At 29.5% G+C, this 19,072-nt stretch overlaps 1 protein-coding gene across 2 annotated transcripts in view; it reads right to left on the bottom strand.

Moving 5' to 3' along the window:
• Window positions 1-17,668, bottom strand: part of LOC100159902 (neural proliferation differentiation and control protein 1) — a 24,024-nt gene extending 6,356 nt beyond the window's left edge. The window contains exons 1-3 of one of the 2 annotated variants that reach the window (XM_001944490.5): window positions 17,443-17,668; window positions 10,766-10,990; window positions 9,843-10,088 (exon numbers count right to left, since the gene is read on the bottom strand). In XM_001944490.5, coding sequence (XP_001944525.2) covers window positions 9,843-10,088; window positions 10,766-10,990; window positions 17,443-17,554 — 583 coding nt within the window. In that variant the 5' untranslated portion in view covers window positions 17,555-17,668. The remainder of the gene's footprint in view (window positions 1-9,842; window positions 10,089-10,765; window positions 10,991-17,442) is intronic. The other variant, XM_008189307.3, reaches the window with a different exon arrangement.
• Between the last annotated feature and the right edge of the window lie 1,404 nt (window positions 17,669-19,072).

Raw genomic sequence — 19,072 nt, 5'->3', positions numbered from 1 at the left:
ATATATATAACAATATCTATACTATTAACTTATCATTAGACTTTATAATAACTAATAAGTGAACCACTACATAATATATAGGATAGGTACGCTTATAATATTTTTTTTGTAACCTACTCAAATTTCTTAGTTTCAAAAACACATTATATAAGTTTCTAGTGTTGGTCGAGTACTCGACTTTGGAAAAATTTTCGAGTCGAGTTCGAGTACTCGACTCGACTCGACTAAATTTTTTTTGGACTCGTAAATACGAGTACTCGCTTTGAGTCGAGTACTCGCTTTGAGTCGAGTACTCGTGTTATTATTTTTATTATTAAAAATACTATAAATAGTAATTTATTGAAAAATAAATGTTAAAACTATAAATAACTGAAAGAACCCATATATCCTATATGAATACCAGGAAGGTGATACATGATAGTTTAGATTGATAACAATAGTTTTAATTTATTATATAACTGTATGAAAGAAAATATAATATTTTTGGAAAATCTATTTTTAGAACAATTTAAAATACTCGACCATTTTGTCGAGTACTCGCATCTTTTCTATACTCGGCATTTGTCGAGTACTCGAGTTTTTTTTTATACTCAGCATTTGTCGAGTACTCGAATTTTGAACTCGACTCGACTCGAAATAATTGAAACTCTACTCGACTCGAAATTAAAAAACAATACTCGTCCAACACTATAAGTTTCTGATAATAATAAGTTAATAATGATTAATAAACATAAAAATACATTTTATTATAATTAGTGTTAATTGTTTAGCGTTAAGTCAAAAATAAATAAATAAATAATATATTATATTCGTATTTTGTTGACTTTGTAAGTTTTCTACAGTCTTTACTCAAGTGCCCAATCCCTTCACAATTATAGCATTTTGGTTTGAATGATTTTATAACGTTATTATATTCAATTTTAGGTTTTGTAACTTCTAAAGCCTGATCTTCCTCCAATTCTGCCTTAATCATATCCTCTAAAGTTCTTAATTTCATTGCTCTCAATACAGTCCGATATGGCTATATATGGTGCATGTAGACCGTCCACAAAAGTATTTTGTGCTTGTCTAGTTACCACTTTTACCATCACTACATTTTCTCCCTTATTGTTATCTTTCGTAATTTCATTCGATGATTGATATAGTGTTAATTCTATTCTCACTGCATAATCCTGTACTCGCTCGGGTTTACCTTGTGTTATTGAACTTAGATGTAATTACTCCCAAAATTAGCTCTTAAAATAGTTAATAATTCCGTAACGTTTGCAATTTTTTGTGCTGTGTAACACATAAGGCCTTCCCTTAGAGATTACATAAGAGTACGTCAAGAACGTCATTATAGTTATTGTTTTGTCAATATGGGAAAAAACAAAATAAAATTTTTTTTCAAATAAGCTTAATTCTTGGTTTGGTAGACTCGCGAAAGGTACTTTATATAAAGAATATTTTATTGCAATTGCTCAATAAATGAGTTTCCATATTTATGTACATATTTTTGTATTTTTATTACATATAAATTCGTTACCTAGGACAACACATCTCTATGGAAAACCGTAAATAGCTTATAGGTAAGCTAATAGTTTGTTTATAGTTTGTTTAGTTTAGTTTATTTCGAGATGGACGACGTTATAAACCTAATCGCCGAAGTATTCATAATAGTGCGATGCGTTGGCACGGCGGAGGTAATGGCTGTGCGATTGGTGAAGCGGTTGATCGTAAACACGATCTTTGTGGTGGTGGCCGCTTGGCATGTAAGCGGCCAAACCCCCAAGGTAATATTATATAACCTTAGAAATTTGCTAAGCATACTATTAATATATTTTAGTTCAAAACATACTATGGTTATTTTACTAATATATGTATAATAATATATTATCATAGGTTGTATTTTTTTTTCAGATTGTTTTTCGATCCTTGATGGTGCCGACCAACCTGAAACAGGTCTTTTTAAATTTTCCGACATAGTCTCAAGATACGTAGGTATACTTTACCGACAACCAATAGCATTTTTGAATAGCGATAGATCGACCTTCGAGATCCGTTTAGAATTGGTTTTAGGACCGTGGTTATTTTTATTGCTATAAAATTAGTTTATAAGGTCACAAACCCACAACTACACACAGGATGTGTCCCGTAAAACTGTTATAATATATGATAGTGAGTAGTGACAAACAACTTAAGCGGAGATTTAGTTGGATTTTAGGAGGATGTGAACTTCACTTTTTTTTTAAAAATAAAGCTTAAATAACTAAATGAACAAACTAATTTATTTACCTTACTACATCCCCTATCAGCGTACTAAATTATTTTTGTTCGATGCAAATATTACCCATATTCTGCAATAAACAATAATACTATCAATTATTATCATTGACTGCAGTTGATAACGTCTTTTAATTACGTTTTTCCACATGGTTTATATAACTAGGTGTTTAAAAAACAACTATTTGTGGTGGGCAGGTACACTCACAGTCTACCCTTAGTATAATTGTGTAAACGATGGTCTATAAATGATACTGCATACATTTACGGATATTGAACGACGATTGCAGTGTTATAAGTCATAACTATATCTTATTAAAAAAATGGGATTATAAATAATGAGTTAATACGTATTTTTTTCCGTATGGTGCTACTGTCCGAGAGCAGGTCGAAGGCTTAGTTCAAACGCTTATTTGGCAGAATTTCTAATTGGGCACCCGTAGGTTTCTGCCATGCCAGGTGGCCGGTTGGGGGATGCCTGTCTAAACAGTTGCCTGCCCAAAGAGCGATGCCGCCCGTGGCTGGGTTTCGAACCGGCGACGGTTTCCGATATTTATTTAGACCAGTATATTTATTGTGTTCAATCGTTCGATAAATGCTATTAAATACTAAATAATATGCATATTATGCATAGAGCCATAGAACGTAGTTATACAATATAATATATTGTATGTTTAATATAATATTATAGACTGTTGACGATCAACCGCCGCCGCCGCCACCGTGCACGGTTGAAATGAGTGATTTGATAAAACGCGTCGAAGGTATAGAAAGTAAGTAATCAATACTATATAATATAATATATATATATCAATATCTATAATATTAACTTATCATTAGACATTATAATAACTATAATAAGTGAACCACTACAAAATATATACGCTTATATTTTTTTTTTAACCTACTCAAATGTCTTAGTTTTAAAAACACATTATATAAGTTTCTGATAATGATAAGTTAATAATGATTAATAAACATAAAAATACATTATATTATAATTACTGTTAATTGTTTAGCGTTAAGTAAAAAATAAATAAATAAATAATATATATTCGTATTTTGTTGACTTAACGTATTAGGTACAACATATTGAACTTAAGAGTCCATGGTATGGTTAAGTGGATATAATGAAATTTACTAAGTATCTTTTGAATTTGTATCGTATTATATATATCATTTTTTATATAATCTATCTAGTGGCGCTGAATTAATTTTTTTTAGGTGTGGCAATGAATTACTTATACCCACCTACCGTTGGATATTGGATATTAGAACTAAGTCGTGGGGGCAACCCCCATCCAGCAATTTTTAATATAAAAAATATTTATCAAGTTGTAATATTTACCGCATTATGTTTACATTTTAGCATTATTTAATATTTTAACATATTACAGTTAGGTTCATCTCTTAAAAATGAAAACCAAGTTATTATCATCTAAAAACAAAATTCACAGTCACTGATTTAGTTATTTAAACCTTTAGCTATATAGGTACATCATAATATCATTTAGTAATAGTTAGAACTATTAAATTTTTTTTCTTACACCCGTGTAAATATAATATGTACTCGTATATTATTTGGTTAATGGTTTGCATATTATTTTTTTTTAGTAAACTGTACTATGGTAATATATATTAAGTAAAAATATTAATAATTGCTTTAGTTCCAATGCCAATATAATTTTCAGCTGATACTTATATCATCCTATACATATAATAGTATAATATAGGTAAATATAGCTATGTAGATGATATTATATATTTATATTTATAATGCAGCTCTTAAAGTAATTTATCTTACTAATAGTAAAACTATGTGTTAAATAAAATTTTGCTTAAAACATTGCATTATAAAACTTCATTGTATTTATAAAATATCATAATATAAGTAAAAGTTATAATTCACCTCGAATAATGTTTTTGAATTATAACAAAATAATGAATATCGTTAATCTTCATTTAAACATCTAATTTCGTCCAAGTTTCAACTTAATAGAATTTAAAGTGTATAAAAAAATCTGTGCTCATATATTTTTTAGATTTTTTGGTAACAGTATTACCCACTTATGAAATATTTCGTTTTAAATTTCCAATCTTTAGCTATAAAAATTGAATATTTTATACATTTTTAATCAAAAAAAGGTTTGCAAATGTATTGACTAATTAATAAAATTTTATAAAAATGATCGTACATAATGTATCTTCATTATTTAAAAATTCCTATTATAACAACTTATGAAGAACCTTGTATTAATAATTGTTCAAGCTTTTAGACCCGGCGAAAATTGATTGATTTCTTTTACTAAATTTTTTTTTTTTTTTTATTGATCTCAAAAATAACATCGACAACAAAGGCCATTAGTTACAAATAAGGATTGTTACATTAATTTAAAACTAAATTATTAACATTTCTAAATTTAAAATGTCTTTAAATAGGTAAAAAAAAAAAAGGGTCGAAATATTTTGAACATTTTATCATGTAGGTCTTCCAGTAGTACTATAATATTTTATCATAATTATTTTGTGAAAATTTGAAGTATCTGTTTAAAGTTAATTTTTGAATTTCTACAATATATCAAAAATCGTTTGAGGAAAAATATCCATCGTAAAAAATTGAATTTCAAATGCTTATACGAAATGATTCCAGTGTTGGGAATAGATAACTATTACAAATTAATAGATTATAAAAATACTAATTACAAATTGCTTTTACCGCATAATATTACACTTAAATAATATGATCACATTTTCAAACACAATAAAAAACAAATATTTCCAATTTGAACTAATCGAATAGAATAATATGTTATAATATTTTTCGCAGTGTCTCGTACATAACGTTTCTTTGAATTGTTTGTAAATCACGTAGGGTCATATATTTTATAATTTAAAAATGTGATAATTGCTATTGTCAATTTATAAGATTTAAATTGAGAAAAAATATCAATCAATATCAAACTATTATACATTTTACTACATTTATAACGAATACTATTAATTTAAAGAAACATATAGTGTCTTATTTTTTTTTTTTTGACATTGCTTATTAGCAGATAAAAAGACACAAACACTATTTTAGTCACAGCCAATAAATTGAAGTTCTTGGGTAAATAGCTAGGAGGTTATGGTATACATTTTTTTAAGACTTCAAACTGCATGGTTATTAGCTAGTTTTTACTGTGAATAATATTCCACACCATTATTTTTAACTTGCTATTTACTGTGTCATGCGAGAAGTTCAAAAATAAATCATAAAATGAACTTCTTTTTTTTGACACTCCGCAACCCCATTCGGTTTGTGTGGAGACTACGGTTGGTATGCGTTTTTTTATGCGAGTCAGATAGATCGTCACAAAGAACCCTGGTGGTCACCCATCTGGGAGCCTGCTCGACCGCTGCACAATGCATACATTACTATTAGTGACTGCGTCCAATCACCGCGTTTCACCAGGTCACCATAAAATGAACTCTAATACCAACCAAGTTAAATTGTATATTATATGTTTATATATTTTCCAGTTTAAATTCTTGCCAAATGTATTATATGTATCATTTGACGTATTCAGAAAAATTGTATACAATATTACAGCCCTTAATACAACAGGAGTACTGAGTAGTAAAATATATAATGGTATATACAGATTAGTGTAAATTGAATCATTAGTTCATCGTTGCCACATCGATAAAATCAAATATTTAAGTAATTTGGTTGTCATATTTAAGAGGTGATTTTGAAAGGATATAATATAGATATTTGTATATTTTAGAAAATGAAGGTTTCAGAAATATAGTAAAAATATATTGGACTACGGTATGTTATTTGGCATTAGCAAGACTTAAACGGTTGACCTAACTATTTATTAATCATAGAAATAATAAACTAGGTAGAGTCATAGTCAAATACAGTTTTAATATTTAGAAAACCATGTAAGCATAAGTAATTTCATATTAGAAGTTCAAAAGTAATGAACATATAAAGATTAAAGGCACAATTTTTTTAAGCATTTTAAATTCAAATTTTGACAAAATCCATCATAAACGCAAAAATAATTATCAAATTATTTTGTATTTAAATAATGTATATAATGTTCGATTTTTATAGCCAAGAACTAAAAGTTCAAAACAAGATTAAAATATTTATAAATATAAGTTATACCTATTTAACTATTGCAAATAATAGGTAACCACTTGTCAACAAAGAACAGCGGTAAAACGGAAATATTTACACGACACGAGTTTTGAATTAAATTTATTTGATGTTTTTGTTGTAAATTAAAAAATGATTAGGTAACCCTAACGAGTTAAAATCTTAATCAAGTACTTTAAGTACCTATATTTCATATAGACCTGATATTATAATGTATAAAATATTTTACATTTTGTAGTCTGCATAGTACCTAACTAATAACTTATTATTCTAGCAAAATCACATTAAAAATACAACATCTAGGACGTTACCAAATATAGGTATGTGATTTTTATTTATTAGATTTACCGAATTCGTTATCAAATGTATTCATTTATTTTTTCAATTATAAGTTTTGTTTTGTATGTATTATGATTTTTCTCTTTTTTATATTATTGTTGTGTTTTTATAAAAAAAAAATTTATATACCTATTATATATTAGCTCTATTATTATTGGTTTTATAAAAACGAACTCGACAAGAAGAAGAATATGAGCTCTAATATTTACTATAATAACCATACGCGGTCTTAGGATTTGAATTTTGAAAGGAATTAATTAGTCTCGTATACATTTTAAACATAAAATAACGAGCCCATATGAACCCATGGCTGATGGCTGATGGGCCTTTCACTGATATATTATTTAACTAAAAGCTGTTTTTGAATAAATTTGTGCTATCAAATTTGTCCTAAGTGCACCTATAATAATTATTGTATAATAATTTTAATTAATGCAATCTAAACTACGACCTGCAGCCACATCTTAATTGGTTGACGGAATATCACTTCACGCTAAGTACTGTGTTGGCAGCTATTTTAAGTTGATGAAAAATAATTCAATTAATTGAAAACATTACTTTGCTTTACTTTACTTTAAACACTATATATAAATATAAAACTTAAAAAAGTTAAACGCTTATTGGATACATTCATTAAAAAAATTTACTGTAGAAATATTACAATGTGTAAATAAACTAATTCTATTCGATTAAACAGTGTATAAGCACAACCGTCGTCAACAATGAATAATACTAGCCAACACATAGTATAATATCAATTTTATGAATTTTATTTTATAAACGACATAGTGTTAACTGTTTATACGTTATAATAATAACAATAACAATTAATAATAGGTATATAACGTCATTGAAGTTACTTCAGGTATTACTTATGTAGGTATATACAATAGTATATTGTGCGGAAAGGGCTGGAAGTGAGCAATTTCATTCGCAGGTGACGTGTGTAGCGAGCCGCATTTCACTAAAGACTGAAATTGCCTTCCCACACGAGCCACACATAGTATTTTTTGTCACGCCTCTACGTTCATCGATCACGACAAATCGGCAAAGGTAATGCACTATGCACTATGCAGGGATCTATGCAACAACCAGACTATTCTACGAAAACGATATCATGGAAGAAAATTGTTTGCTCGTCATGCAGGGAGGTTATAATATGAATATAAGATGTAACCCACGATGTACGATCTACATCATGTCGTAACCTAAAGTTGTCACAAAATAAAAATAAAATATAAAAGCACAAATCGTTGTAAAATAAGTTCATTCATGTGTGCTGGGCTGCCGTCGGGCCGGGTATGGGCTAGTTTTGGGTCTTTATATAGTAACTAATAGGTAATATATTTAAGTAACCTCTACATATATGTATTAATTATTTAGTTATAGTAATCTCTCCAAAAAATGGGTTACTTACCTGTATGCTTATGATATTAACCTTTGATACTAACTAGTAAGTATACAATTATGTATAAGGAGGGTATTTGTATTGAGATAAAAACGCTAAATGTAATGTAATGTAATGTAAATGTTAGCGAGCTTTTTTTTTCAGTTTTATTTTGGGCCGGTCAAAAATATTGCCCGCCCCCCCTCTCAAAAACTGAAATGACGCCACTGGGGCCATCACCCCCGCTATTTCAATAAACAGGTACTAATTGTTTTATCACTTGTAAAATAAAAATAGTAAATGTACTGCATTATCAGACATTTTTGACTTTTTACACAATACTATTGATAATGATTATAAATACTAGAATTTATTTATAACTGGTAACACTATTAATTAAATTATTAATTAGTTATTAGCTATATATAATATCTAACGGTATCACACAGTACACACTACACGCTACGACACACTATGAAGTCATCTCTCTTATATTTGTATATTTTTATACTTAGGATTACGATTACCCACCAATTTTGGGGGTACACACTACACGTACACCCACCCCTTAAAATAGGTGCAGCGGCTGCCACACCTATAATACATGGGTTCGGCGCCACTGGCTTGATACATGTATATGTGAATTATTACATCAAAAAATTATAACCCTGTAATCCCTGTATCTATTAAATATTTTTATCCATATCATAAAATAATAATCAGTTGAATAGCACATCACGTTAAATATTATGATTATAATAGTATGCTAATTTATTTTGTCCAATATTTAATATTTAAAAAATAACTATTACAGAATTAATTGCATTACAGAAATAATTAAAAAGATAAATATGCAATATATTATGATATAACTATATAAGTATAGGTATTGCATGTTTATTGTCAAAACATAATATTGCCACTAATTTTGTGTTATATACTTATACTCAATTTTTACTTATTAGCATCAAGATAATTTTTTGCAAATTGTTGATACTAGTTACATAGCCATAGGCGAAAATCGGAGTAGGGGGTTCCTTGGAGGGACTTAGCCCCCCCCCCCCAAAAAAAAAAAAATATACAGCTTTTTAATTGTGCGGCCGTGTGGGATCGAAGCTCCCGCTTACCTAGATGTTAAAAATGTTCACCTCCCCCTCCTGAAATTGTAATGGATTTTCGCCTTTGAACAAACACGGCTTTAGCATAATGTAACTTGATGGACACCCCATAAATGGTAAAAATAAATAAATAAAGGAATTTAAAAAAATATCGCTATACGTTCAAAAATATTTGAGTAGGACAGTGGGTTATTCCCCAGACCTTTAATACCCCTACTCGGGCTACTGCTGTCTGTTTTTTATCTTAATTTGGTTCTTGCTGTTAAAGAAATCCTACCCTGACCATATAAGGATATCATTTGGTCACTGGGGTATGTGTTTTGTTGCCTTCATAGTAAAAACGTTTCCGTATAGCAAGCTGTATTGGAATATTAAAATATGATTCACATACGTTTGTGTCATTCGTATACTTAACTTTCATGTGTTACTGCACATTACTGCCTAATTTACTTACTATAACATTTATAATTTATAAGTAAAACAAAATTGAAATGAATACCATTCGTATTTCTTTCTAGGCTATTTGGACGGTTAATACTGTTGATACACGGACACAGAATCATGAATAAAATTATAAATAACATACCAAAGAAATAGTAATCGTCTTGGCTGAACCTTGAATGAGTCGAAAATGGCATGATGTGCATGAAATTGCTCTGCGGTAAATCCATCGATACCTCACTGGTGCTCGTGTTCTCCGTGGTGACCTTTGATGAAACATATCCGTCCGATCCGTACGACAAATTATCTTGTACTTCACTGCTTTTGGACCTTTCCTTTTTGTGATATCGACGGGGCACATGGTCTGGTGGTGCCAAATTATTGGAAAAAGCTTAACAACAAACAATACGTGTTACAAAACAATAATTAATTATATTTAAAATATATAAAATAATAATATATACATAATATTATTAATTTACTCTACCTATATTTAATTAAATATTATATAAATGATTTCATATAGTCCTTATTATAATAATTATTGATATTTTAAAGCATATCATTACAAAAAATATTATATACCTACATTCACAAATAATAAAAACAATAATTTCAAAAACAAGGACTAATATTATCTTCGTACGCATGCACTTAAATTAATTCAAAATATATATTATAATGGTGTCAAACCAGAGATTATAGTAACGATTCATTATTAAAATGTTTAAAAATATATTTTTTCACTCGAAAATAGGTTACACTGTTATCCGAAGTCGGCCAACCTTAGAGTTGTTTTATTTACATCGAAGACAGAAGTGCACCCTTCGGTTTTAAACGTTATAATATGTGGCCATACGACAACAACAACATAATAGTACATAATTATTATAAAATAATGTAAAATCTAAATTAAATGTTCACTGGAAGTCCAGCATTTAAATATTATAATAATTGTGATCTAAAATAAGATATCAAAAAAATACTACAGTGATACTACGACGCATGCATGAACGGAAAAAAAATAATTAAAAAACTACTACTCGAAAGCTGACCACCACCAACTACCTGATTGATAGTAACGACGGTCATTGGGCAATACGGCAAACGGTATTTCCTTATTTCCGGTGTTTATTTCAGGTAGATGTGATGCCAGGTCGTACGTAAACGCCCGTTTATCATCGTCTATCTGATCGAGGGGAATCGGATACGGGTCCTGTAGATTATTCCGCATCCTATAGCTTTGATCCTTGATAATTTTTGCCAACTGATTGATTATAAACTCTTTTTCGTCTACACATATATATAATAATATACATAAAAACATTAACCCGACGTTAATTTCAACTTCGGCGTTACTGCCAAATATACAATAATATTATATTATAGGTACACATTAAAAAACATACATAAATATTATAATATACATTAATAAATTATATTATACACATAGCTGCTTCGAATTATACGTGGACAATATTTTCAAAAGGGTTAATAGTTTTCAAAATAATGATTGTCATACGTTAAAAAACCACTCTGTATATATTATATTATTATTGTTGTTATCACATTTTCCGCGTGCTAAACCGGATGTAGATATACACAGACGACTGATAAAAACAAATACATGTCACCCTGTGGCCCTATCGTCCAACACCATAATGGCCGAAAAAATGTTGTTCACAACACGAACGCGATGATAATATATGACAATAACCTTCGTTTTTTATTTTATTATTTTATATATTATATACATAAAATAATTAGTGTTTGCCAATAATTTTTCTCAATTTTTGCAATGTTTGGCTTGCATTATTGATCCTGTCTGTGTACACAGCTGCATTAAAAAAAGACCTGATGACTACATTATTTTTCATATTCATATGAACCAAATAGTTCTAGGTGTGTACATACGATAGTCGATTATAATATTGTATTTTCTATCACCGTATTAAAAAATGTAGATAATCAGTCATCAGCGTTATTTAAGTAAAATTAGCAAATCGCATAATATTTTAGTGAACTAAACATTGTCTTCGTATACATACTTACACTTAAAAAATGTCTACGTCAAAATTATTTTATTATAGACACAATAACAGAACGAATTTACAATAGCAGTGTAATTTCTATTCAATTAAACTCTTTAAGCTTAAACAATTATCATTAATTTAAATACCATTTATATTTTCATAATTGAAAATTCCGTAGTATTTTCTCATAAACTTTTCTTTATACAAGATTTACACTGGAATTTGTAGATTTGAAATAATTGGACGCTTTATAATTAATATATTTCACAATTTACATAGCCACATAAGCTTATATAAATATATATTAAATAAAATGTGATGTATAATGAATAATTTTAATAATATACCAACATTTAAGATTCATGAATGATCTATATTTTTTTTGTACCTATAAATCATTTTAATTTTTTATTTGTAGCCAATGCGATTATTCTATTTATACATACAATTATTAGTAGAAAATGTTATTTATATTACATTACTTCATGAATATTTAGTGTTCGTGATGAGTAGTGACTGAACAATATCATTATTTATTACTATTCAATTATTCATTATGAAACAAACACAAATTGAAATAAATATAACTAAATTATATAATCTAATCATACCTATATTTATTGTTACTTAAATCTATATTATTCTCTATATTTTTTTATCGTTAAAAATTAAGTCCGTAGATAGGTTTTATATTTATTCTAGATATAATATGTTGATGCCTCAAAAAGATTTTTAAATACCTAGTAACAATATTTTTATTTTATAAAGAGTATCAACCATAAATAGTTTTTTCGGTAATAATTATGTAGTAACGGCTAAAAACATAATGTGAACAGCAGAAACCCAGATTTGAACAATTTACTTTCAACTATAAACGCGCACAATTATAATAATTTATGATCTAAAATGAAAATAAAAGTTACTTTTTATTTCTTTAAATAAACACGCAATTTTAAAATTTTTATTTATACATATAGCAGACACAAACCTACACAGGCATTTTGTTTGCATAAGAAACTTCAAAAATCTCATAAAATGTCTATTGCCCCAAAACACTTTTGATATTAAAATCTGTTAAATATTAACTATAATAATATGAAACATAGGTACCTACATTAAATAATGACAATGTAGTATCAAGTATGAAATATGCACGTCGGTATATTATGCAAGTCTTGTATTACAAGATATTAATTCAATGGAATCAAAACAAAAACAGGTGATAAAAAATGTATGCTAAAAAGGTTATATCATGTAGCTACCTGAACTTCAAACGCATTTATTACTCAAAATTAAATTGTAATTCTAAACAACTAACAGAAAAACAATGTGTATCTACTCCACGCATACACAGTTTTAAGTGAGTTTCAAGGTGAATAAACACGTCTCTCTTACAAGTCATCCTATGTTTATTTTTTTAATTTATAACCGTTACATTGTAATTAGAGTACGAATAATATAAGTATTATAATGTAATTTGAATCACATGTGAATGCACATACTTCACAAAAAATGTAGAGATTATCGATGTCGTTAATCAATATACTTGCGATTTTTAAATATGATCATAATTCAATTGTGCATAAAAAAGTTTAGTTTTATTGTGTTTGTATTCTTTGTCGTTGTGTGCACATTTCATTATAAAGCCACCTGCCCGTTATAGTTCTCATTTCCATAAGTAAAAACTAGTATGATAGTAGCGAACTATACATACTACTATTTCTACTACAACAGTACTACGTTAGGTTGCGAAAGTGATTGTACTATTTTAGTTATGGGTACACTTTTTACTGATAGTCTTGCATGACGTATGGCTAGCATAATATTATAAAATTTAAAACTATTTTAGCGAATAGCAAACTAGCTTAAGATGTCTTACGACTATTTAAATACAGTTTCATTAAACGCGATTAGTAAGTTTATTGCCCTGATATTAATATCCATATAATATTATGATACATACATATTTTTATGGATAGGATATTAGATATTAGATAATTTATAATGGTAATATTATAATATGTAATATGTATGTATTATATTATAGTCAATCATAAAAAATTGAGTAATAAATTACAAAACCGTTCGTTTCAGTTTCTAACTTAGCAATCAGCATTTATATTACATTAAGCTTAAATCTTAATAATATGTATTCTAGTCATTTGGTATATACATATACTTTGTAATTTGTTTTTAAATTTAAATGGCTATAAAATTTTTTGAGAATACATTTAACTTACAATTATTTATTGAACCTTAAAAAATAATATTTTCTGTATAGGTTTTGTAACAGGGGATTTTATTCTAAGTATTTAAAAAACCATAAAAATAAAAAGAAGATTGCTAAGAATGTATACATTTTGTCTACGTTGCGTGTGGTTCAAAGGGAGTATAATTAAACCCCAGACAGCATTTTGTAATTATAATATTATAAGAGTATTATAATAACGTTATACTAATATTATTCGTTATTATAATGTTATAAAAATATTATTAAACAAAAAATTGCTGTCTGGGCATAGTTCGCTTACATACTATTTAGTACATTCGTATTTATTACTATATTACTATGATTAAAATTGTCTCTTGATGGATTACATAAATGATAGGATTGGAAACATACCATCTGTGATTAGTGAACATAATCTAACTCTGCGTTTAGATACTTAAAAACTTTTCGAACAATTGTGTAAGGAATTTTATATAGAGTAAATTTTCAACTAAAGCATTGATGTAGAATGTAGATATACACATTTTACTGTATTATTATTATGAACCATAATAATAAGCTCGAAACTTGTGCAACTAAAATAATTGCTCATAATTTTATTTAACGTGTAGAAAATTAAGTTTAACAAAATATAACAATGTATAAAACATCTATTAAATCATTGCCAATTAAATTAATTTATTTTAATTAATCCCAATAACCATAATTTCGTGGTTCGCAATAAAAAAGAATTAAATTTCAATCGAATTTATCTAGCAAAAATCAATAATTAGATTTGTCATCCACTGAGATTTTATTGGTTTATAATTGTGTAGACTATAGATACATTTGTTGATAAAAAAAGTAATACAACTATTATACAAGCATGTATATCGATGTAAGATTTTGAATATATTACTAATATAGGTAATAGGTATATCTGTTTACTCTTGTTTGATATTTCACTTGTAGTTTGGTTGTATCATCGCTTTACGCTTAGGTATAGGTATTTTATAAAATTATATAGACAAGAAAGTATGTAAATTACTGAAACGTTATGAAATAAAAAAATACTTTTAAATTTTAAATATTAATATTGAGAATATGTATTTTTATCGCATAAAATGTAAAATAGGGCGTAATCGACTTTCTTTTATTAGAAATTATAATTAAAATATATTTTACACGATAATGTCGTGGTCTTTCAAAAATTTAAATGTTTGTTCTTTGTACCTAATTACATTAATTTTTTTTTCCTACAACGTAAAACTTATAGCAATATACCTAGTACGTTTTGCAGGTAAGTTAGCGAATACAATTAAATTATATTTAGTATTTATTGCAGTCTTTAGGAAATAATATAGGTATTAATATACCAATTGCATAGTATGTTTATTGTTCATAACGAATGTATAGGTCGTATAAAAAACCAGAAATTTAGAAACGAAATCGATATTCGGAATACATTTGAATTTTGAAAAGGTGATACCTTTGACGATGTTTTGAATTTTAATAGAGACAATTTAAAAATGAATTCGGGACCATTGTTAATGATTTATGAACAGTTTACGCTTATGTGAACCACACACGAACATTTTCTAATCCACCTGTACTGTATTGCTATTAGCTTCTATGATGTTTACGCCTAATGGTCGTCTGACGCGCAATTTATATAATACAAATACATACCCATTAATATATTATATTACTATTATAATGGGTACCGTATACACGAATAAGTTTGAATAACATGACGTCTTAAATTTAGACTGCACGCGCAATAATATTATTGTTGGTTCCTTGTACTTTGTTTATCATGTGAGGTCGTTATGACGTATACTACACATTTAAATATTCATATATTGTACGATAGTATACCGTATGCAGAGCACCTACTTGTGCACTATAATTTTTCAACATCAATTAGGTGTACACGATTCGCACGTTATTATAATACATAGAATTTCGTCAAGAGGATAAACGGTCTACGAGTTAAATCGAATATTTTTGAAATCTAAATCCCTCGAGTACGAGTAGGTGCAAGTGCTAAAGCAATAACATCGTAAATTTGTAAAGTGAAAAGTAATGGAGTTAAAAAATAGAAACCTACCACCGTATAGCACACTGACTGTCTCGAATCTCCATATTTGTCACGAGGCTGATGTTTATATATTTTTTACCATCAGTTTTGGGGTATAATATTCTAAGTATTATTGAATATATTATAGAAACAAAATAACAAATAAAAAAAAACTAAATCCGGCCAGAATCGGCCACACAAGACTGACCCATGAATATTTAATGAATAAAGGTGAAACCCCCCCCCCCCCCAACATTTGCCAATCATGCGGCACCACAATCACAATAAAACACATCTTCGAAGAATGTAGAATGTACGTAAAACAAAGAGAGGAGCAAGCCTAGGTCCAAATCCAAACAACGAAACCGACACTATTGAATTCTTTAAAGTTTAAAACAATAAAATTACTTAAGCTACTTTAGCCAACATTTGCAATGTACAAGATATCAAAATAACTAATTTAAAACTGTTTTTTTTTTTATCCTTTTTTTTCTTCTCTTTTCTCTGTTCTCCATTATAAATGTAATGCATTTATGTTTATAATGTTATGTTAATAACCATAGTAGTCGAAACAGAAATTGTACAATTTCAAGACCAATAAAAAGAAAAAAAAACAAAATAAGAGGTGTTGTGACATTAGTTAGAAGTCTATAAATAAAACGTGGTGCCCAAATCTCCCCCTCCCCCTTACAAACAGACATAATAAGTACATAAATGTGTACAAATGTTTAAATTTAATTTGGAAAAAATATACTTTTGCCTAAAGGAATGCCTCTAAATTGTTTTCACGGATTTCAGTGTCACGAGTCCACGACCACTTGGGTACAATATGTTGCTGTTATTATTGGAATTTAAACAACGAGCGCCGACTTAATGCTTAAACGACATACTGTATGGCCTGCACGCCATCCAAATAGACGTAGAAGATTTAATATATAATATAATATAATATTATTATAGATTATGAAACGGTCGCGCAATGGCCTCGACGGACGGCGGCCGCGCGGGGAAACAGGTGGTAATAAAACATCATTATTTCGACCGGGCGGCGGCGGCAGCGGTGGTGACTTCTGCACGAAAGGAGCACAACAAGTGGCGAAATAATGGCGCGATGGTGATACGACAGCGTTGACGATGTGTTAATAAGTATCGTATTGGTATTATAATAAATTCGTGTGCGACGGGCAAGTCGTACCGAAATAATCTATTATAAATCATATAATAAATATTAAAATAATAATATGCTATATTCAATTTAATGTACGTAAATCGTCTACACAATAGGGTGGCGCGGTGACAACGTTATATTATCATTATTATCGGCGTCGAGATGATAATCGTCGATATCGATGATAATAATATTGTTATCGATGTAGTGAAATAATATTATGTCTGAGTGGGGTGAAGGATCGGATCGACTTACCGTCTAGATACTGTACGGCGGCGGTCGACGTGTGAAACTCGCCGAAAAACGTGCAGGAACACGCGACAAACAGTACCACGTCCATCGTACGGGACGCGTACACGACCGACATGACAGCGGCGGCGAATATATAGTGACGGCAAGCGTCGTGTGACCGTCGGCGGACGGCGCGCAGCTGTTACTGCGTGTGTGACGCTGCCGCGGTGTCGTTGTCGCGCGTCGCGCCGTCGCCGCCGAGCGCGCAAATAATAATAAAAACAATACGCCGCTGCGGAGGAGGCGTTGGCGGCCGGAACGCGCGCGCAAACGCGAACGCCGCCGCGGGTTTTCCCCGTCGCCCCTCGCGAATCGATAAAAAGTCCGCGGGGCTGCTACGCTTCTCTACCTGCACCCCCTACCGTCACCGCACCCCCTCGAAAATACGTAATACGTATATACCGTGTATAATATACGTATATATAATTATATATATTGTATATACTAACGCCCGCCCCCGCAAACCCGGCCACCGCTATTGCGTAGGCTGGACGAAATCGATTATAATAATATATACATACGTATGTACACTGTATACCTATGTAATATACAACTCACGAGCAGGGTATTACCATCGTAAATTCCGACAGCCCCCCCCCCCCACCAGACGGCATACAATGACGAAGACACGGTGGGGTGGAGAGTGCGAAACCCGGTGAAAAACGCGCGAAAATTTGAAATTGTCGGAGCGGTATGTAACTATTATTGGCTACAACTTACATACCGCTCTGTTATAACTAAATAACACTATAAACTACTGCAGCAATGTGAATCGGACTACGGTATACGCTGTATACAATAACCTATAACACATCACTAGTGTGACAGTTATAAAAAACTACAATTAGGTATATTGTTTCGTACCGTTTTTAATATTCATTTTGGCGAAACATTAATCATTTTCTCTGAAGACAAAACAAAATATTTTAACATAGATAATAATATGTTTTTGGGCTGTGTACAACGTTTTTTTTTTATATATCCGATTTTCGTGAAGCCTTGTTTTGTAACGCTTTGTTTATAACCATAGAAACACAAATCAACAATAAAAAATTTAATTAAATTCCTAAAAAAATGTAGCATGTTACTAGATATTTGTCCACAGCACTGTATAATCAAAAATATATCTATAATACCTCAATTTGTCTTGCAGAAGAAAAATATCTAGTTGCATGCTACTTATAATAATATATACGAACGGCATTTTGTAATGTTTTTGGTAAACAAAAATCAATTCTTAAAAAAATATCAAAAATTTACCTACCTACTGATTCTCTTCTAAGTGGCGTCATTTCAGTTTTTTAGAAGGGGGCAACATTTTTTACCAGCCCATGAATAACTAAAAAAAAACCTCTTCCTAACAATTACATAATGTATACGCAGTGTGCCAGACGTAAGTGAACATCGAACATATTATAATATAGTATCATGTACAATGTACATATTTTAAGGGTACAAAAATTGACAACAAAACTAGTCCCTAACTTTCCCGTGTTTTCTGATTACTTTCCAAGTTATTCAGTTTTTCGCCAACACGTCTAACTGTACATACTATAATGATATTAATTATACATTTATGCACTTTGTGAATGAA

The sequence above is a fragment of the Acyrthosiphon pisum genome, chromosome A3 (assembly GCF_005508785.2).
Source record: "Acyrthosiphon pisum isolate AL4f chromosome A3, pea_aphid_22Mar2018_4r6ur, whole genome shotgun sequence".
Taxonomy (NCBI): Eukaryota; Metazoa; Arthropoda; class Insecta; order Hemiptera; family Aphididae; genus Acyrthosiphon; species Acyrthosiphon pisum.
Note: the sequence above shows the minus strand (reverse complement) of the source record. Positions and strands in the feature narration are given on the sequence as shown.